At 34.1% G+C, this 21,597-nt stretch overlaps 3 protein-coding genes across 7 annotated transcripts; 2 read left to right on the forward strand and 1 right to left on the reverse strand.

The window, feature by feature from the left end:
• Window positions 1-1,087: 1,087 nt before the first annotated feature.
• LOC105124925 (Protein kinase superfamily protein) lies at window positions 1,088-4,998 on the forward strand. Of its 4 annotated transcripts, none has more exons than XM_011025141.1 (10): window positions 1,088-1,278; window positions 2,008-2,164; window positions 2,250-2,367; window positions 2,485-2,559; window positions 2,642-2,730; window positions 2,870-2,988; window positions 3,547-3,687; window positions 3,982-4,058; window positions 4,438-4,602; window positions 4,699-4,998. In XM_011025141.1, the coding sequence occupies exons 1-9, from the start codon at window positions 1,191-1,193 to the stop codon at window positions 4,582-4,584; spliced, it is 1,011 nt and encodes a 336-aa protein (XP_011023443.1). In that variant the 5' UTR covers window positions 1,088-1,190; the 3' UTR covers window positions 4,585-4,602; window positions 4,699-4,998. The 4 variants fall into 4 exon arrangements, with proteins under 4 accessions (XP_011023443.1, XP_011023444.1, XP_011023442.1 ...); XM_011025142.1 differs by having other exon boundaries at window positions 4,684-4,962; XM_011025140.1 differs by having other exon boundaries at window positions 1,089-1,278; window positions 4,438-4,795.
• A 1,033-nt stretch (window positions 4,999-6,031) lies between these two features.
• LOC105124927 (uncharacterized) lies at window positions 6,032-7,188 on the forward strand. Its single transcript, XM_011025144.1, has one exon. The coding sequence runs from the start codon at window positions 6,256-6,258 to the stop codon at window positions 6,763-6,765; it is 510 nt and encodes a 169-aa protein (XP_011023446.1). The 5' UTR covers window positions 6,032-6,255; the 3' UTR covers window positions 6,766-7,188.
• A 1,075-nt stretch (window positions 7,189-8,263) lies between these two features.
• Window positions 8,264-15,469, reverse strand: LOC105124928 (two-component response regulator ARR14-like). Of its 2 annotated transcripts, XM_011025146.1 has the most exons (10): window positions 15,278-15,469; window positions 15,049-15,184; window positions 14,394-14,649; window positions 14,177-14,241; window positions 11,194-11,352; window positions 10,369-10,524; window positions 9,862-10,257; window positions 9,682-9,758; window positions 8,755-9,353; window positions 8,264-8,608 (listed from the first exon to the last, which is right to left on the reverse strand). In XM_011025146.1, the coding sequence occupies exons 5-10, from the start codon at window positions 11,336-11,338 to the stop codon at window positions 8,602-8,604; spliced, it is 1,380 nt and encodes a 459-aa protein (XP_011023448.1). In that variant the 5' UTR covers window positions 11,339-11,352; window positions 14,177-14,241; window positions 14,394-14,649; window positions 15,049-15,184; window positions 15,278-15,469; the 3' UTR covers window positions 8,264-8,601. The 2 variants fall into 2 exon arrangements, with proteins under 2 accessions (XP_011023448.1, XP_011023449.1); XM_011025147.1 differs by lacking the exon at window positions 15,049-15,184.
• Between the last annotated feature and the right edge of the window lie 6,128 nt (window positions 15,470-21,597).

A 21,597-nucleotide genomic window follows, 5' to 3' on the forward strand; every position in this document is an offset into this window, starting at 1 on the left:
TATTTTGTTCTCATGATAGAGTTTGTGTTGTTGAAAAGTAGGCTACTCTTCTTTTATCTCTCGTACTTTAAAAATTACATATTGATCTTTGTTATTTTTTATATTTCTACTTCATTTTTTTAATTTATTTATTTTGTCCTTGTGTGTAATATTTTTTCCTTCAATTTAGTTTTTTAATTTCATTTTATTATATATTATATTGTTTAATTTAGTCTTTATTCTTTTATTTTTTTCTGAGTATTTTTATAAAAGTTTTATTAGTTTCAGTTCCATTTTTCAATTCAAGTTTATGGTTTTTTTTACAATTTAGTCCTTATTCTTTTAAATTTTTATTCTTTTTGTTATTGTTAGTTTCCTTTTTAATTTAAACTTTCATTCAAGATTTTAGTTTCCCTCTAATTTATTTTAATTTCTATCCTTTTTCTTTTGATTAACATTTTTTTAATTTAATATTCTTTTGTGTAGTTAATCTTTCTTTTCTTTTCATTTTTCATCGTTTAATTTTCTATGAATTATGCTTTGTTATTTTTTCATATATAATGCTTCCGATTTAATGATCAAGATCATGAGTTTGAAAAGTTAATGAAAATTTACATTCTTTTCTTTTCCTGTATCATTGTTCAATATTAGTTTATTTTTTTAAAAAAATTATCTTTGTGATTTTCTTAAAAAAAACTTTATATTAAGTTATCTTAATTTTATGATATTGACTATAAATTTGGAAAGTTAGATTAGGTTGATTTGCTTTTTATTATCTAGATTTTATATTCATCACACTATCTCATTATCTAGGTTCTACGTCCATTGCAATGCCCTGAGTTGACTTTAACTAATTTTTAAAATTTATTTTTATTAAATTTTATACTCTTATGTATTTTTTTTTAAGGTATCATAATTTTTTTTGAAAAAAATTATTTGTTAACTATAGTTATCCAATATTTTATTATCTAATTAAAATAAAAATAATTTATTAAACTTGGTTATTACTATAATCCAAATAATTGATTTTTTTAATTGTTTTTGAAAGGTATTTTCGGATCTAAATATCATTTTTCATGATAAAAAATATGGACCCGCGAGCCATGCCTTGCGTCACCAAATACACATCCAGTAGAAACAGGATACACTAAAAAACACGGTGGCAAAGCGTACAAAGAAAAGACGAGTAGAAGGAAAGGAGATAAAAAAAAATGGTGGCGTCATACATTGGTATTTCATCTCTCAATTCTTCTTGTTTTCCTCCTCGACCTTGCTTTGCTAAACGCAAACCATTTGCAGGTAAGGAATCGATTATTTAATGGCATGTTGCTTTGAATTCTGATGATGCTTATAGCATTAGTTTTTGTACTGTCAAGTATAAATCTCTACTTGATAGTTAGTTTTAATTAATTTTCTTCTGTCTGTTTTTAGTGAATACCCTTCATTACAATGTCCATGGGCTTATTTGATGCCTATAGTAACTACTGTAAAGTTTCAATTTTTGGGGTATGACTACGAGGCCTTGTAGTCCTTCGACATCAACTAGTTATTTGAGAGATACCCATTTCCATTCAGTGTTCTTGGAACAAGAAATTCACTTCTTCAGTCTCAACTTCACTTTGTTTGACCCGTGACAGTTTCAATATGCAGTTTGAAGCCATCTGACATTTTTTGTGGAGTCTTTAGTAATGTTCGTATGTCTCATTTAAACTGTAAAAGTATTTTGTTGTTGTTGTTGTCCGTTTCTAGCTTTTAGTTGAATGCCAGTAGAATATCATTATCTTGGCATTTCGAGATTTGGTACATTAGACATGTAGATATAGTTAAAATACCGGAGCTTTTATTGATTTCAACAGTAGAGAAACTCTTTTTTTGCCTGGGAGATTATGAGCCTTTCTTTCAAGAAATTATGATGTTTGTCATTATGGGAAATTCATTTGCCTTAAAAATTTCTTTATGCCACAAGTTCTTGTAGGCAGGGTTTTACTTGAATTTGTTGGTTGTACATGAGCTTTGGTTATCTACCAGTTTCAGCTGCAATGAGCGATGATCCAATCAGTGATTGGATTTTGTCAGAAGGAAATGCAACCCAGATAACACGAACTAGTCCCATTGGTGGTGGTTGTATCAACAATGCAAGGCGTTATGACACTGATGCTGGTTCTTTCTTTGTAAAAACAAACAGGTAATAAAGAAACTTGACTCTAGGTCAGTGAAATAACTTCAAAGGCTTATGCTTTTCTATTTTAACATGTCTAAAGGGATTAAAGATTTTTACTGTTCAAATACTGGATTAGGGGTATAGGACCATCCATGTTTGAGGGAGAGGCTCTTGGCCTGGGTGCCATGTATGAAACCAGAACAATCCGGGTACCTAGGCCATTTAAGGTGAGAAGGCTAAGCTTTTTCTTCTATTAGTTGCTTCTTATTGATGGAACATGTCAACTTGTATAAACTTTCACATGGCATTATGATTGGATTGTAACTACTTGCTAAGCATTGTAGGTTGGACCCCTACCAACAGGTGGATCATACATCATCATGGAGTTTATTGAATTTGGGGCATCTAGAGGCAATCAGGTGAGGGTGCAAGAAAATGGATAATTGGATGTTGGCAATAGCTCTTTACAGTTTGATGTCTGAACAGTTTCCCATTCTTCAGTCTGTTCTAGGGAGACAGCTTGCTGAAATGCATAAAGCTGGGAAATCTGAAAAAGGCTTTGGTTTTGATGTTGATAATACCATTGGCAGGTGCAACCATTCAGGAAACTGTTGTTGTCATCTTTGTCCTCTATTTTCTGATGCAATTGTCATATGCACACTGACTTTGAAATTGATAATGAATCCGGGCTCTTGCTCAATCCTAAGAAATTCATGTGCAAATTTGTAGTACTCCACAGATAAACACTTGGACATCAGACTGGATAGAGTTTTACGGAAAGCACAGATTGGGTTACCAACTTAAGTTGGCATTAGATCAATATGGTGATTCAACCATTTATCAAAAAGGTTATCTACATATCCCATCCTTGTGATAATTTATTTTATCCATTCCATGTCTTTGCTTGTGAAAAATGCAAATTTAATAGATGGCAAAATTAGCAAATGTACTGGAAAACATGATGCTGGGTATATAAGCATGAATGCATTTGGTATAGCTGTGCAATGTTGAAACTGCAATTCAGTTTGCATCACTAGAACCACAGTAGTTAAATGCTTATTCTCGTGCTTCTTGTATGCAGCATTATTTCCACGTTCCTTGTTGCATTAAGTCATTCTGAGATCTTAATTCTGTTTTCCAACCCATGAACTTTGGATTTAAAAGCATATTTTATGGGAAGACTGCCTGACCTCTCTTTTCTAAGGAGAACCTCATCATATTAAATCACTAATGTTGAATAACTCAGATATCATATGCTTGAGTGCTTCTCATCACACTTGTTATTTGGTTTCAGCATTCATAGACAAGCAAAGACTTTGATCTGTGAAACTTAAATGTCAATTGTTACTCAGTAGCTTGTGCAAGTGACATATTTTTGGGATACTTATCTGACACATTATTCACAGGAAAAAGATTGGTGGAGAACATGGCACCTCTCTTTCAAAACATTGTCATAGAGCCATGCTTACTTCATGGAGACTTGTGGAGTGGGAATATTAGCTCTGACAAGAATGGCGAGCCTGTTATACTAGACCCAGCTTGCTATTGTAAGTTAAAAATAATCTGATTGCTAAATCATTGTGTAGCAGCTGGGCTCGTATTCTTTGAAAATATCTTGCACTTGTATATATGACCGAATTATGTTTCTGCTGTAGACAATATGTAAAGAAAGAAAACACTGTTTAGATGACTCATGGCTTGAAATTCTAACCCGAGAATGTTGAGAACTGAAGTTCATGGCTTGGTTAAGTCGTTCATTATCTAGCTAAATGCATGAAGTTCATGTAGAGATTACTTTTTTAAACCACTAATTGCACGTTATTTGTTGAGTTTTATTTCAGATGGACACAATGAAGCAGAATTTGGAATGTCATGGTGTGCTGGTTTTGGAGGATCATTTTACAATGCTTATTTTGAGGTATCAATTCTTCCATAGAGATACGAGCTATATGAGTACCAAAATTATGGTTTTCTTTCATATCCAAAAAACTATCCACCTAAACATGGGGCTCAGTAACAATTGACTTTGTCCCATTGGTACACATCAATAGTGGCATGTCATGGTTATGTTTACATCCATGCCAATGTCAAGGAAATAGATGCGATACCCTGACACAACCATGCAATCCAGGCAGTCCTATATTGATCACATACGATAAGGAAAAAGTTGCATCAACATTACATTTTGAAACTAAAAAATGCTTAGAAGTGTGCTGGCCTGCTCAAATGTTCAATGGGTTGTACCCGCAGTCTTATGCAGGATCCAGTGACATTCTTGTGCATACCTTTTTTACCAGGTGATGCCCAAACAACCAGGCTTTGAGAAGAGGAGAGAGATCTATTTGCTGTATCACTACCTGAATCATTACAATCTCTTTGGTTCCAGTTATCGGTCATCAGCAATGTCAATAATAGATGATTATCTGCTAATGCTAGGAGTGTAAGAATTGTATTACACGCATGTAAGTTTGTATGATTTGAAAAATACTTGAAAGTATATGTTATGGCTTGCCAGATTGTAATTCCCTCCTCATTATTTGTAGCAAATTTGTTTACAGATGAAATGAAAAGGGAACTGGAAAACGAGGCTGTATTGAATTTGTAAAGTGAATTCAGGTCTCAACTCTAAAGCTATAGTAGACTGTGAACCGTGGTTGGAGGGTGTGTTTATTGCTTAAAAGAACCCGAACCCAGTAGAATAATGTTTTGGAGAATGGAGGATTGAAGTTCTTCATACCTCTAGAGAGGCTAATAGCTGTGCAGATGGATTGGCTAATTTAGATATTAATCTATGTCTCCAGGTATTCTGGTTGGATGTTCTATTAATACAAGACCAATACAGAGCAGGGCAGTTTAAAGTCTGCAAGTAGTCCCGTGTTCTCTTGGGCTTTTAGTGTCTGTGTTTTTATGCAGCTGTGGTAGTTTTTAAAGCAAACCGCAGATGTTAAATGTTTAGTAATGATAAAATATAGTTTGCCATTAATGTAAAATCCATTCAAATTTTGTTAAAACCTTCGTGAAAAGCAACTGAGAGTTGCTTTTCACATACCTGCGAACGGTAAAGAATTTCACTCTTTACTGTTCATTTAAGTAAAAACTCTTCATTGTGCACTTAAGTAAATAGTAGAGTGATCTTTAATGTTCATGTGACAGTAAAATATATTTGTTCGATTTAAAGTTAAATGTATTAAATTAAGTTTAATTTAGTAAAAAAAAAATTAATTTTATTTTTATTTTTATTATATTTTATTTGAAAAATTAAAAAAAATTATCTAATGATATAACATTTATAGAATTTAATTGTAATTTTAATTTTATTCTTAATGATATTTTACTTAATATTATTATACATTTAAAAAACCAAGAAAATCGTAGTCTTAGTTAATATTATTATGCACTTAAAAAACCAAGAAAATCATAGTTTGGTTAGATGAATTTTATACATACTAAAATTATAAATTAAACAATAGTTTAATAAAATAATATGAATTTTATACATAATAAAATTATAAATTAAATAATAGTTTAATAAAATAATAAAAATACTTGATATTTATATTATTTATTCTATGATATAACAAAAATAGTTAAATATATAATATTTAAATTAAAAATCATTAATATATATATATATATATATAATTTAAAAAGTATCTTTTTAACAAAATATATTAAATTTTTTTATTTCAATTTTAATTTCAATTATAGTTTTAACTAAATAAATATAAATACTAAATTAATTTTAATTAAAAATATTTTTTATAATTTTTTTAAATTATCATAATATTAAATTTATATTTAGCTATTTTTATAAAAAAAAAAATTAAATTAACTTGTGAGTATGCTTTGTGCTTTTGATTTTTAGAGGAAAGCCCCTCCCCTCCTCCCCCAAAAAAAAAGAAAAAAATCTTTCCAGATACAGTAATGCAAGGGCAACTTCAAGAACTGACTTCGAATTCTGACATCCTCAACACCTTACCAAGATTCCTAAAAACAAAGTCCAAGAAAAAAAAAAAAAAACCAACTTTCTGAACTTTCTGTTCAGGACGTCTACATAGCAAACTGACACATAAAAAGAAAAATCTTTGCTGAGAAGAAAAGGAGAGGCAACAAACATGAACACCACAACCTCCGCACCACCGCCTCTACCAGACCTGATACTATCATTAGAGCAAGCAACACTAATGGCTAAACAACTCCCATCAACAACTGACCCAACCCACCTCCTCCAAATCTATTCCTCTCTCCACCAAGCCCACCATCACCTCTCCTCCTTCCTCTCCCAAAACCACCAACTCCCTTCTTTCCCACTTCAACCCCCACCACAAGAGAACTCTCTCTCCTCGGCAACTGGAGCTGACGAGAATGGAGACGAGCCTATGCAAGTTGGAGATGATGATGAAGAGAATTCCAACAAGGTGGTGTCTATTGAGAAGGTAGAGGAGAGGATGAGAGATTGTTTTATTAAGAATAAGAGGCCTAAAAGGCCTCTTTCTCCGTCAACGGTGGCGGTGGCGGAGGAGAGGAGGATGTATGATGATGGGTTTGGGGGAGGAATTGTGGGCTTTGATCCCCGTGAGACTAGGTTGAGGGCTTTGGATCTTATCTACCAGTTTCATGGCTGATTATTATTGGGAAGAAATAGAACAGAGGAAACAGAGGGCAGAGCAGGGGAGTTTCGCTTGCATTGTCTATTTGATGAAGAGAGCTTTTGGAATGGGATGAATGATTGAGTTTCATCTGGTTGGCTATATTTTTATTTCCATCTTTCATCTTTTACTTTATTTTGAGATGCCATGGCAGTATGGCACAAACATGATGCAATTGAAATTGGATTTCAGAGGTAATGTATTGCATTATGAGTGACTCGTGTTTTTATCCCTATTCTGGGATTTGACATGCTATATAATTTTAGATTGTCATAGCATTTTCTCTGAAAAAGGATTGCTTTTTAGCCTCTGTTGCTGTGATATGAGTTCTCGAGAACATCACTTTTTGTTCAGGGAAAAACTAATGAAAACTCATTTAATTGTTACATTAAGTAATTTTCTTATATACAATCCTATCGAAGTTACACTTTTAATTTAGTCTTCCTGTTCTCTTTTGAATGGCCTTTAGAGCATTAGCTGCCTTTTCATAACGGAGAGAAGAATATGGAAAAGTTGTCATCTTGAAGAAGTCATGATCATAGCACCAAATACACACAAGGAATCACAAAGTAGTTAGTACCTTCATACTTGCATGTTTGAAGCATCCCAGTCACAATGCCGAGGCATGTGGGGTCGTTATCCATGCTTGAAAAATTATGAAGGCTGATCCAAATTGTATAAATGAGAAGCTACTCTTTGAAGTCAACAAACACACAGACCTTGCTATGGAATCAGGAACCGACATGCATAAAATGTGATAGATTTTCTTGTTAAAATTTTTATGGCCTGGCAAGATTTACACCAGTGGAGAATAAATTGAGTGGCAATGAGGCATGCAAAATGCAATTGGGACAAGGGCAATGTAGTTTTTTTAAGTTAGATTATCAGGTGAGCTCCGACTAATCCAGATTCTAGCTGGGTAGAACCACAAGGGCTGCAAAGCTCTCCCTACCAAGTATTTAACGCAGCTACATTCCCAATCCTCAAATAGAAACCCTTGATTAAGCTAGAACAGTCCCATGTCAACTGATCTATCCAGTGATAATTGCACTCCATGATTAGCAATATGCTTGTTACTAAATTTGTGTAAGATGCATACAAGGTATGTAATTTTATTCAGAATCAATTAAATGCCAACCAGAGAACAAAAGTAGAATCCTTTTGAGATCGGTAATCGAGCATTAACTATCCTGGTAGTCACATGGGAGTGATTTCATTCAACCTCGCTTTGAGAAATTCCACATGCAAAAGCATAGGGTTTTTTTTACCGATGTATCATGTATGGTAAGCTTTTATATTCCTTATTCCAAGGGAGTTTTCATACCAATGAAATAGGCATGATTTCGTCCTTCTTCCCTGTTGAGAACAGAATGAAAAAAACCCATCCTCTTCTGTTCTATGAACTTTAGGAATATGAAGCTGGACAAGTTATCATAAAGAGGGTAGCATTTCACTCTCTTGACCACACCATAAGGAGCTACAAATATCCAGTAACTTCAGTTTTTTCCCCAGACAGTAGAGATTAATTTATGCCATTGCAAACAAGAAAAGAGCAACTAAATAACAACAAACAGTCACTAATTTATCGGCATAGCAAACAAGGAAACAGCATCCAAATAACAGAGCCCTCATTGAGGTATTTTAACTACTTATTAACTGTAAAACTAAATGTCAAACTGAGAGATAATGTGTCCAGCAATTGCACCCTTTCTTTGGCTTCTGCTGCGTCAACCATGGCCAGATTCAAAGTTTTCGGGGATCTTGCTCTCCATTCTATAAAGCATCAAAGCCAATCTCGATTCCATGGCCACTTCAGAGCCTTGTGTAAGAATTCACAGAAGGATTACAAGTGGGAAAATAAAAATGACACTGGAAATACAAATAAAGATAATTATAATTACCCTACAGAAACTTAATGCATGAAGCGAGCATTTAAAAATTAGATCACAAAAATCATTAACCTACCAGAGATCATTATTAGGATTGTCAAGGAACTCATTTTTCGTCACCAAAAACTCATTCCTTGCCTCTGTTATGTTATTGGGAATGTCAGATTCATCTTCCTTCTCTGGAAGTGGTTGAGGCTGTAGCAGTGGAAACTGCAGCTGCTGCTGAGAGTTGCCCAGAAATGTTGGGCCATGAGTTCCGACATTGGAGAAAGTGGTTCCTTGATTGAGATGTTCTTCCACATTATGATTTCTTTTCTGTCCTAAACTTGCCAAGTTCCCATCATTATTAGTCCCAATTCCAGTATGACTGCAATTGGGGTAAGTATGGTCTAGCTGTTTGCTTTGTTGCCCATAGCTAGGAATCAACATGCCATCAGAGTTTGTGTTCACTCGAGTAAGAGAATGTGCAGAACCACGGGAATGCATTGACACAGGACTACAGAGATTATTCTGGATATTGTTTCTGTGTTCTGATTGAGATATTGCCATGGAGAATTGCGGGTTTGTGAATTGAGAAAACTCTCCTTGTAAATTCAAAGTCAATGAAGGATGGTGATCTCTAATCATGGTCTTCTGTGTTGCATCTTGTTCCCACTTCCAGGAAAGACGATATTTCTGAAAACATAACATTTGTAATAATTAGATGCAAATGATGCCCTTTCATAATCTTACAATGCATAAGGACTAGGTATACAGCAACATGACATTGTTCAATTATTCTGAAAAATCAACATAGCAATTGTGTCCTGCAGAGATCTCCAAAAAAAAAAGAAGAAGAAGAAATATATGCTTCAAGTATTTACATGTTGTCAGTTTGAAACAGTAAAATCCTCAGGCCAATTGTCACTCAAGTTTGAAATATCGGGCTTCAAATATTACCAACAAGTAAAGGTCCTTACACCCTAGGCATATCTAACCCTCAAACCATATACAGAGAACAAACCTGTAAATGGCTTGAAACATTTTCTTTCTTTAGCCCCGAGACATTCATGTGCTGAAGTATTTTCTTTGGATGGACACCTGCATTGATAATGAGATTTAAGTAATGTTGTACCATTATTGTCAACAGAAAAGATGGAAACAGAAAAATATTATCATACAACTTCTGTCAAGAATTTTTTACCATCAACGCCTAATATCCTGATAGCTTGCAAGAATCTGTTATGCAGCTCATTAGTCCAAACAAGCCCTGGCTTCTTTAGAACAGTCAAATTGTCATTATCTTCATCATCGCTATCTATCTCTTCTAGCTCCTTTGTTTTTCCCATTTGGTCAATCTTCCCCGTGGTACTTAAGAGTGATGGGATCCCTGCAGTCACACTTGAAGCATTCTCCTCTGCCAACCCAGCATGAAAGCTGTTCGATCCTACGCTAGATACAGTTGTCTTTTTTTTCTTTCTATATGTTAACTGCCAAAGGTTTTTTACATCATTCTTAACGATTGGCTTCATTAGATAAAGTGCAGCCCCTTTATACAGCCAGCCTAACATGGCGCTCACATTGTTATCAGCTGAAAAAACTGTGATAGAAGTAAAACCACCAAAATCAGATGTTAAAAAGTTGTATTTCTAAATAACAAGCATCTTATGGAAAAAGATGCATGGCTGAGGTTGAATCAAGAACTACTTACCGACAATGGGCAAAGAAGAAGACATTGCTCTCACTGTCTCAATGATCTCATATTGATCCATATCAGACAAGTGAGTTTCTATCAGAATAAGGTTAATTTCATCTTCTTTCTCCCATAAAATATGCAATGCATCAGTGGCTTGTGTAGCAGTTGTAACTACAGGTACAACAGTATAGCAAGTTTTATGTATAAGATTTATCAATGAAAAGTTACAGATACTTAAATTTGACCCCGTCAATATCTAAAAGCAAGTGGCTGGAGCTGGTAAGAGATTCACTTTAGCTTTTTTAGACCAAATGGAACATAAATTACCAGATTTTGCTCTTAATAGTCTTTTCCAAAGCAGGAACACGGATCAAAAAACTAGCATGTTTGGAAACGTGTCGTTATCTACAAGGAGCAACTAAATCTCAACATCTGAGAACAGGATCACAAACTCTACCTGGAATCTGAGGAAGGGATTGCCTGCAACAGCCCCAACACCCTCCACACACCCCCCCCCACCCCCAAACAACGCAACAAACCCTCTCTTTTTTCTTTTTTTTCCCTTGAACTTCATACAATGCTCTAACATAGCATACTTATTATTGAACATAGGCTCCGGTTGAGAACGTGGTACACGGGGCATTAACAAAAACCTTCCCTGCCCAGAGGCAGAGGATATATCGCATCACTCCACCACATTCCTAAATGCTAAAGGTGAGTATAACTAAACAGTAAAGCAATATTGCATCTAGTGATCAAGGATGCTGATAAAACAATCATAGTTTAAGAGTCTAGCAGAAGCGGATATAAAAAGATAACCAACTAATCCCCAGTACATACCTTCATATCCAAATGCCTGAAGCATTTTTGACACAATTCTGAGGCATGTAGGATCACTTTCCACAACCAAGATTCTAACACCTTTAGCAAATGAGCTAGCTTTATTTTTTGTAACTTCAAATGAGAGAAACTGCTCACTAGTCATGTCTGGAACAGAACCTACAGGGGAGAGAGGGACAATTTGATAGGCACAGAGAGGGAGGCTCAGATAGATATGCTTCTGCTATAAAATATAGGATGTATGCATTTATTTTGAGGTGCCTATATATAACCGATAATCAAGTACATATGGTAGCTTCCCGAGGAAAGAATCTTTGAGAAAAGACTTGTGCAGTTCTCCACGCAAAGTGAGATGATCCTGTCCGTTCATGGCGTGTGGACCCTACATTATGGATGGACAAATTTACTTCACACAAGCATAGATGGTTATTTAAAGCATTCCCTGATAGCAACAAACTTTGCCCGGATGCTGAATCCAAATCAGGAGACTCCTCAATAAATTAGTCTACAAAACTATTAAAGCATATCTGGAATAAAAGTTCAAGTGTGATAAAACAAAATGATCATAAAATTTTTTTGACAATCACTTGGGAAGATGTGCAGAGCATTCTAAAATGGCAGCACTAGCCTTGTAACTGTCAATTGAAAATTGATGGTAGTCAACACAGTTTAATTAGGTTGCCAGTATACCCCTAAGATTGCCATATATACAGAACTCCAGGTCGCTTGATGAGTTTCCTCTCTAGGAAGTGTGCACAATTTTCCATATTTAAATACATAAGAAAACCCTTATGCATTAACTTTTTATATTGCTCATACTGTCATCATATGAATGTAACCAAACATGTGATGACAGTACCCACCTATAAACGTTCAACTCAATGGTGTTTGGGATGATAACCAATGCCATTATTACTTCTCATTACAGGGAACAGAATAGAAGGGAGTGTTTTAAAGCTTATTTAATATCTTGCAATGCTCTATAATGAACCAAAATAATTGAGCTTGACTCTTGTTAGATTTGATAAAATACTCATTCACCAAGTTTGATCACAATTTCAAAGTTAAATTCTTTTTATGAAAAGTTACAACATTTAAATACTCAATTCAAAATGTTTGTAAACATAAAATATAATTTAGATGATTATCTAAAAGAGTACATAAAAACAATATTTTATTATAGCTTGGATGGAAGATAAAATATAAAATACACCTAACATGATTTTAACATTCAAGTTGAGGCTAATATATTTTGTACTTAGAAAAAAAAAATAGGTGTAATTCAAAATTATATTAACACTATTTACATTTATTTCATTTCCTATATTAGTAAACAAGCTCAAGCTTGATAAAAAAATAACAAATCAAGTTTCAGAACTATTTTAGAAGAATTCAGAGCCATCGAAAATCAGTAACAACTATTTACTTCCCCTAATATCCAGGTTCATATGAAGGTATTTGGTAATAAGAGTAGGGGAAACTACCAAACATTAGATAAGGATTACAATATGATATTTTTAGTGATTGGTGCAAGATAATACGGAAATCAGGTGTAGGTTGAGTGTTTGAAGAAATACTGATCATAACAGACTCTGTCTAGAGAGAAGAGGCCAATTGACTATCGGTTGATTACCCAATTGAAGGTCAATGTTTCCTACTAACTGGATCTTCCCATCAATATTACCGATTTGTTCTGTAACACATTATATTTAGAGCCTGGAATTGGTCACTCTGTAGTCTAAATGCGCACCTGTTAAAATGTGTTAAGCAGCAAAGCTGCCCGGTATCAATGGACTGTAAAGATAAACTGCTATATTTCCTACAAAGAGAGCGGGCTATTCTACAAATCAACAAAAAGTAGACTTATCATTCATGTACAAGAATTCTCCTCCACTTATCCAGAATAATGGTTCTAAGGCTAACAGTTTGTGTACATATTCATATCTGAAGTCCCTAAATGTCCTACTTAAACAAAAGGCTACGTCTCATAGACTTTGGTAGGTCTGAACTTGAAACCTTTCTCTTCTGTTTTGATGGCTCATCCTGTTGATTTTCAGAATTATTGGCTAGATCTCATTGTTTTGCATGAATTGCTGCCACCTTAGCAGAACGATAAAATTCTGTTATACTAAGTTGGACATGTTTTGACTTTTTTGATTCCAACTTTTCATCGGACCCTTCAGCTCTTAAGCTTGAACCCTTTCTTCTTTATGAAGCTCCATTCCTGCCAGTTTTCAACCACAAAAGTAAATAATCTGGCAGGCCCAGAGGCTAACTCATTTCCAAGATCCTTATATATAACAGGCAGCATGATAACAAACTAAACAATTTCAACGATCCACAGTCCTCGAGTTTAAACCATTTTGCACATGAAGAAAAGGACAGAGCACCCCTGATGAACTCGGGCCACCACAGGGCACGTTACCTTTTCAACTGAAACTAATATCCTTGTTTTGCTATCCTTCTTCCATCCAGAAAATCCATCTCCACCTTTTTATCTGTATCTAATGCTGTCATTTACTTCTCATATATACAATCACCTCTGAATAAACTAGTCCTTGTCCTGTCAATCATCCATTCAACATTCCCATTTGCACTATTCAGCATTTTGCACTAATAAAGTATGGACTATGATGCGATTTCTTTAAGTGTTTTAGCTAATACAAAAAAGAAATCAGGGTCAAAGAGTACATAAAACCAGTTCTCCCATTCCTACTTGCTTCTCTCCTTGGGCCATCAATCTTAAACATCTAAGATAATGGGTGCTTAGAGATTCCTGTATAAGAATTAATCTGCAGATATTAATTTATGATAATTACATTTTGAGACATGACTCTACTTCATCAAGTTTGCTAAATCACAAGGGAAAATAAGAAAATAGGGTATCCATGATTTTATAACAAAAAAAGAAGAAAAGAAACAGCAATTTGACAAAGTGAGAAGGAGAGAAGAAGAATGTGGGAAAAAATCCATACCTCCATGCCTTCTCATGCAAACAACTTTCAACTCCTTCTGAAAAAGCACAGCAAGCAAGCTCCATATTTTCATCTGTCAACATGGAGCAATACCCATCATCAATATGAATCTGGGGGCGGCATCCTCATCCAATTGATCAACTAGTTCATCAATTTCGATGATCTCTTCTTAAGGCCTGTCAGACTCTTCAATACAGTTGGTATGGATAAGACTGCATGCTATACCTGTGGCTATTCTCCACCTGATCACATAAGATTGGTGTCCGTCTTATTTTCACAGGCTGGATAGAATCAAATACACACTGCCCATACAACATGGTTTTCTAAGGCTTCGCAGAAATTTCTTGCAAATATATGGTGGACAACATGGAAGACATTCCCTGTCGAACATAAGATGGTTCCCAGTGCTGATGAAAATCCAAGAAATCAATTAGCATCTCAATGCCTGGGTTTCTCCATGATAAGCATGGGCCATCATCAGCTATACAAGAAATAATTCAGGGCTTACTAAGGGACCAGAACATAGCAGAAAAATGATGTGCATTTCAAAAAAAAAAAAATCAAACAAGTTAATACAGAAAACTGAGTCACAATAAAAGATTCAAAAAACAGAAGAAGAAGAAGCTACAAACATATCCACCTTGCTCCTACATCTAACACCATTCACACAGCCCTTGATCCCAAGGGGAAAAAAAGGGCTTTCTGAAATGTTCCAAAGGTGGAATTATACCCACACAAGAGAATTTTTTTAATATATATAATTTTAGAAAAGAAAGTCAAAATGAAAAAAGGGAAATATCATGAGATAGGTTAGATTAGACCATCTCAGTTAACAAAATTTGATATATATTACATGCAATCCACATCCTACAGCCAATACCAGTAAAGTTTCCATGATTGATGCACAAATGCATTCAAATGATATCATCATTTGAGAAGTTTGGCTCCATGGATATCTTGCTGCAAACTTTTACGCACCAATTTTCATGTTTTTGCTGCTCCTTTTCTTTTCAATCCTACCAGACAAATATCATATAATACTTTCAATAATGGCATATCAAGGCATACTACAGCTAAAAAAACTCAACAGAAGAACAGGAAAGATATGCCTCATTACAGGAGGAACAATTACACTTAGAACCCTCTGGCTTTCTTAAGCAAACCTTGAATATTACTAGTGCCACAATATTCACAGGTTTACTTGAAATGTGCTCTTTTGCTGTGTGGATGCCCACAGAAGAAACGGTGAGAAGTTTGACTTTACTAGGCTCTCATCTAGATCAAGCATTAAATCATCTACAACTTTTGAGCCAATTAGAAATGGAGTGTTCCCATTGCCAATTTCATGTAACCTGCATAGAGAACAAGTTGGATCGAGCTCAATCACAGAGCACTATTTTCAAGAACACAAAAGCAACTAAATTGGAGACAGGTATGGAAACGGACGCATCCAATATCTTGTCCTCACTGGAACTTCGGACAAAACAACAAGCTTTCTCATGCCCAAACCCTTGCACGCCATTTAGATCATGATCATTTCCAACCAAGAGAGGGATAGCTATCAAGTGTTTCCTCTTCAACCCAAGACCAGCTTCAATATATGGTAGCATTGAAATGGTTCCCGCACACAATGACATTGTTGTGTTTCAAAAGGAAGAAGCAATTTGAATTGCCTATTACATTCAGAACAATAAAAAGATCTATAAAACTACCCTGCATTGCAGTAAGTTGCAGAAATTATGATTCAGGCACTACTTCCAAGTTTACCTATAACTCACAAATAATCAGAAAATTGAATACAAGACACTTAAAGCTTACTTTGGTATTAGGCTTGAGGTTTTATCACAAACTTAGCCCCAAAAAGGAAAGCATCACTATCAGCTGTTATACAAGCATCCACATGGCCTTTGGCATTTAACTGAGCACACAGTGCTTCAGCTTCACCATTGGCTTTTTTAAACAGGCATGCCAAATAGTTCAAGCAGTTCCTACAAAAACCACTTCAGGGAATCAGTTAATTAGAAGCACTCTCCCATTAGAAGTAAAATAAACTTCATGTATGTCCAAACAAACACTGCTAAGAATGCAATTCTCAGAAACCAAATGCAGGTTCACTAATGAATATAAAAGGAAAACACATTTATAAAATTAACAGCGACTTACCGCACCCTCTCGAACACATTTCAGAAAAGTATTTTCCTCTCTACCGAAAAACCCTTTTCGCCACCAGCAAACCCGGAATATCAACCCCCGAAAACAGAAAAACCCTTGCTATTCTCGCTTGAGACTTCATTGGCGACGGAGTCTCATCAACAACAAAAACAGGAGACACTCCAAACTACCAAAAAAAAATAAAAAACCAACGTTTCAAGCTTTCTCCATACATCCAAATGAAAACAACAACCGTCTTTCAAAATCTTCAACTTTTTCACAATTTCCACTCAATCTAACCACATCATTAACCAAAAGGGCACTCATACAACGTATATCTCCAGAATAATAATAATAATAAGTATCACACTTAAGAATGATTCTTTAAGGCCGTTACTAAACCCCACAAAAAAAATATCAAAAGAGTTTCTGAAAAAAGCTCAAAACTTGGATCACAGATTGATGGTACGGAAGAAAATGAGACGGAGATGAGATTGACGGAAATGGGTTGCCTCGATAGCTGTTTCATGTTAGACTATTCATTATGAAAGATCGACTGTGATCCTTTTTCTCTCAAGAAATCGGGTCCATCATGTCGCGCATAGGGTTCTAGTAAATCCCATAATTTGCCACCAACAACCATAATTAGTATTTCTTGAATAATTTAAGTAGTTGCAAGACAATACTAAAACTGGGAGTTTGGTTTTATTAAACGGACAAAGTGTTAAGATTTTTAAATGTTTGCATGTCTTGGAAGAAGCAGAGAGTTCGAGGTTTCTATCTACCTTTTTTTTCCATTACAAGAATCTTCGTGTTCTATATATATGGATTTTTAATGGGCTCGTTTAAGTCCATATGAGTTTATCACGTTAGGAGTAGGCCAGGCCTTAGATTTTAAACAATGGTGAAGGCGAGGCCCACATCTACCTTTCATGACATTGTAAAATAGTTGGTCCGTTGTCGACAAGTTAAGCCCACAGGTGACGTGAGTGCGGTACGAAATGGTTATTTTTTAATTATCGGCACAGTTGTTGAATTTCTAAAAGAAATTATCAGCGATGTATTAAGTTGGAAAACATTTATGGTGGTAAAAAAAATCCAGAAAATATTTGAGGTTAAATAAATGATGAATTTATGAAAATACTTCACATTGGTTTTCCATGAATTATAGTTTCGGGTTGAGATATGTGGGCTTTAATATGAATTTTTGTATTTGGATCCAGATGTTGAGCTTAATTTGATATTTAATTTTTTAAAAAAAAAAAAACAAATTTCTCCTTGAACAATGAAATTTTGGATACTTAAATTAATAAATAAATAAATAAAAATAATTAATTATTAAAAAATAAAATATTGAGTATTAAACTAATGGTTACATGACAATCTAGGTGTTGAGGAAAAGATAGAGAAAAGGTGTGGGAGGATAGGGGAAAAAAGTGATAAAAGAGGAAGATTTTATCGTTTGAGCCGAGCCACAAAGGTAAAGGTGTAGCCATTTGGATCTGCCCATTTGGGTCGGGGTCCAAATAATGTGGGAAATAATGTGGGATTTATTGTTTGGTTTGGAAGCTCTAACGATAAGAATTTTTTTTAAAATAGAAAAATACTTTATAAATAAATATATTCAACATTTATTTGAAAGATATTCGTACAATCTAACCTCCTCACCACAAGCATATTATAGAAGATGAGAATTTTGGAATTTCAAAAGGTAGCCTGTTTATGGAGGATCTAGTACCAAACATGCTCGAGAGAAACCAAAATCATGATTTTAAATCGATATTGATTCAGAGAAACCAAAATCATGATTTTAAATCGACATTGATTCAAAAAAAAAAAGTCTTTGGAAAAGGTGAAACCAAGCTATAATTTAAGCATGGTACAATTAGAAGTTTGCCCTTTGAACTTTGATTTTTGTTTTTATTAAAAAAAAAACCCAGTAAGCTGAACTACTCACTCCAAATTTGATTCATGCATTCTTATTTCAAACCGCTTAGTAAATTTTATTGCTATCCATTTATAATGTCGTAATCGAAGTTATCACGAGAATCTACATGAATTAAATCCAAGTTTTTTTTTTTTTTGTAATCATTCATTTAAGGTTTAATTCAATAAGAATACGGAAATAAATTCCTATTAATGGATCAATTTGATTGTGAATGGTTTATATAAGTAAGATTATACATAAACCATTGGTCCGACGGTTATAATTCATCCAAAAGAACAAAAATAATATTAATATCATAACAAAACTCAAGAAATCACGTAACATTATTAAAGGAAGGGTGTGTGTGATATTGCTTTTTGACGAGAATGTTTGGGTCAACAGGGGCTGAACCGACACTCAGCACACCGGCTCCATCACTCGCAATCAAGACAACAGCGTTGGGCCCTTCTTTGACTGGTGTCCACGTCTCATCTGGGAGCTAGATTTTGCACGTTTTAATGGCAAATAGTAAGTGGCCGCATGCACATGTCCTTCGTTGCCTGGAAATATGTGCAAATCGGCAATTCAGATATCTGAAACAATCTGAAGATTTCCCGCATCGTGAGGCTGTTTTGTGCTGAAAAACATTTCAAACTGGGCCCTGCTAGCTAGCTAGCTGGCTCTCCCACTCATCGCACATTTGTGCCCATTCCCATGTCAGCCACTACGGACCACCGGTTCATCTGGCTGCTTCTTCGAGTACGATTGTGAGGTAGCACCAGCACGCAGTACATCGAGGGTAAAAAGCAAGAACATGCGCAAATAGTTCATTAATCGATTGGTGGCTAATGATTTGCTAGGGCTGATTCAAATTTTCTTAATGGCGAGAAAATAATACTTAAATGATGATATCATGAGAGAAATTAAGTTAAATTCTCTAATGCCCTACTCATGATATAAGAGCCAAATAATTTATAAAAAATACAATAAAAATTATAAAGTTTCAAATGTAATAACTTAATGTTAAAAATAAAAAAATAAAAAATATAATATTAAAAATACAAACTCAATCAGCTTGACTTAACTTAATAAATTCACAACCAACAACCAACAATATGAGACTAAGAATAGAAAAAATTGAATTAAAAGAATCACTTAAAAAAATATAATAAAAAAACTTTAAAAAATTCAACTTAACTCGAGTAAACTTTATTAACCAGCTATCGTAATAACCAAACAGGAAAAAAAAAATGACAAAATCCAAGGAAAATTTTTTCCATGTAAAACGATAAAATTGAAAAACAAAACTTATATAAAAAAAACATACTTCAAAAAAAAGCACTCAGCAAAATATACCAAAGTTAAATAAAAAAACTTAGTAAAAAAATACAAGCTAACTCGAGTTAGCTTTACCATCTCGCACTTAAAATAATCCATCACGTGTTGATGCATATATTTTTAAAATAATACATCACAAGATAACCCATCATGTATTTTTTTAAATAATAATTAATAAAATATGCTTAAGGATAATAATTAAATGACAAAGGATAAAATAAAAAAATAAAAAAAAATTCAAGTCAACTCAATTAACTTATGATCTGAGATATAAGTCAAGGATGGAAAACAAATTAAGAAGTTCAAGACCTAATAATTCAATTCAATATTAAATAATAAAAAAGACCATATAAAAGATCAAACTTAAACAAAGTTTATTATTAAAACTAGTGGATAGAGTTATAAAATTGAAATTACACCGTAAAAGATAAACATGAAAAAATCATAAAGAAAAAATTTCAAATTATAAAAAAAATAAAAATTGAAATAACTAAAATTAAAATAATAAAGACTAAATAAATAAATAAAAATAATAAAAAAATAAAAAGCAAAATTAAAAACCATAACATAACTGAATTTATAAAAGCTACACATGAATATTGGGACTTGGGAGACAGAACAAAAAAGGGAAGGAGGAAAAAGACCACTCAGTCGTCACCGAACCAACCATGCACCACTTCGATGACAAAACCCGCCACCTTTGGGAGTTGGATTTTGCATGTTCTAATGGTTAGTAGCAAGTGGCCACATGCACATGCCCTCCATGACTGGCAATATGGGCAAATCGACAATTCGGATATCTGTAACAATCTGAAGATTTCCCGTATCATAATTCTGTTTTGTTCTGAAACACATTTCAAACCAGGCCCTGCTAGCTAGCTCTCCCACTCTTCGCACATCTGTGCCCATTCCCAAGTCAGCCACTACAGACCACCAGTTGGTTCATCTGGCTGCTTTTTCGAGTTCGATTGTGTGGTGGCTCCAGCACGCAGCGGGACATCTAGGGTAAAAAGCAAGAACATCCACAAATAGTTCACTATTGGGTGTTAACCCATCCTTTTGTTTTTTGTTTGCTGAGAAGGCCGACGGAGTTTGAGCTGTGCGACGGCTGGCTAATAGCCTTCTTCCGGTACTCGGGTGGTTAACAAGTTTGTTCTCTCTGAATTTAAATGGTCCAGAGAAATGATAAAAGGAGTAAAGCCAGATTCTTAGATTCGAATTGGGCTGGATTACTAGCTTATAAGATGAGATTAATAACAAGGATTATCTTAGAAGATCACCAAAATGATATAAACCAAATCTCCCTTAGCTTTCTCCAGCAATTAACTTGTTATCAAGCATAAAGTGGCAGCCCGCACGTAATCCTTCTTCTTTACATATTATTTGTTTGTTTTTTCACGAACAAAAGGCAAATCGAGTTCGGGTTGAATCATCGTGAGTGTGTATCAATTGATTCCCAACAGCTCCAAGAAAAAATGACGGAAAATAAAGTTTTTATAAATATGTAAATTTGAAAATGATTTATATTTTTAAATTGTGTGGGGAAAAAGAGTTGTGTGCAATTACATTACATTATAAGAATCTAAAAGATCAAGGTGAAGAATACATTATTCACCACCTCACATAATAGTATTCAATCGAGCAATTTCTTGGGAATTTTTTATGGGTCATTTATTTTTTTAATTTTTTTCTTCTATGTTTTGTTAATTAAAAATAAATTTTTATAATGTATTGCTTTCCTATAAAAATTTATTTTTATAATCATATAATTAAATAAAATATAGTTTAAAAAAACAAGGTTCTTGATCTCATTCAATCCTACGTCACGAGTTTAACAAAATAAACTATATAAATCCAAGATTTTTTCATCTTATTAATTTTAAAAAATAAAGATTTGTCTTGAATCTTTTTAAGTAAAATTGATTTTTTACTGGTCATACAGGTTGCCCTTGAGCTCTTTAAGTTGATTAACTCATACAATATAATTTAATTTAAAATCCGACCTAGATAAGA

The sequence above is a fragment of the Populus euphratica genome, unplaced genomic scaffold, assembly GCF_000495115.2.
Source record: "Populus euphratica unplaced genomic scaffold, PopEup_1.0 scaffold32.1, whole genome shotgun sequence".
Taxonomy (NCBI): Eukaryota; Viridiplantae; Streptophyta; class Magnoliopsida; order Malpighiales; family Salicaceae; genus Populus; species Populus euphratica.

Excerpts from the sequence above, each read along its gene's own strand:
- LOC105124925 (XM_011025141.1), top strand. The coding sequence starts at position 1,191 with ATGGTGGCGTCATACATTGGTATTTCATCTCTCAATTCTTCTTGTTTT. Across the intron at positions 2,368-2,484 it reads GGGTACCTAGGCCATTTAAG|GTTGGACCCCTACCAACAGG; the intron begins GTGAGAAGGCTA and ends TAAGCATTGTAG. Across the intron at positions 2,989-3,546 it reads TTCAACCATTTATCAAAAAG|GAAAAAGATTGGTGGAGAAC; the intron begins GTTATCTACATA and ends CATTATTCACAG.
- LOC105124927 (XM_011025144.1), top strand. The coding sequence starts at position 6,256 with ATGAACACCACAACCTCCGCACCACCGCCTCTACCAGACCTGATACTA.
- LOC105124928 (XM_011025147.1), bottom strand. The coding sequence starts at position 11,338 with ATGACTAGTGAGCAGTTTCTCTCATTTGAAGTTACAAAAAATAAAGCT. Across the intron at positions 10,525-11,193 it reads TCAGGCATTTGGATATGAAG|TTACAACTGCTACACAAGCC; the intron begins GTATGTACTGGG and ends TTGTACCTGTAG. Across the intron at positions 9,759-9,861 it reads CAGGATATTAGGCGTTGATG|GTGTCCATCCAAAGAAAATA; the intron begins GTAAAAAATTCT and ends TTATCAATGCAG.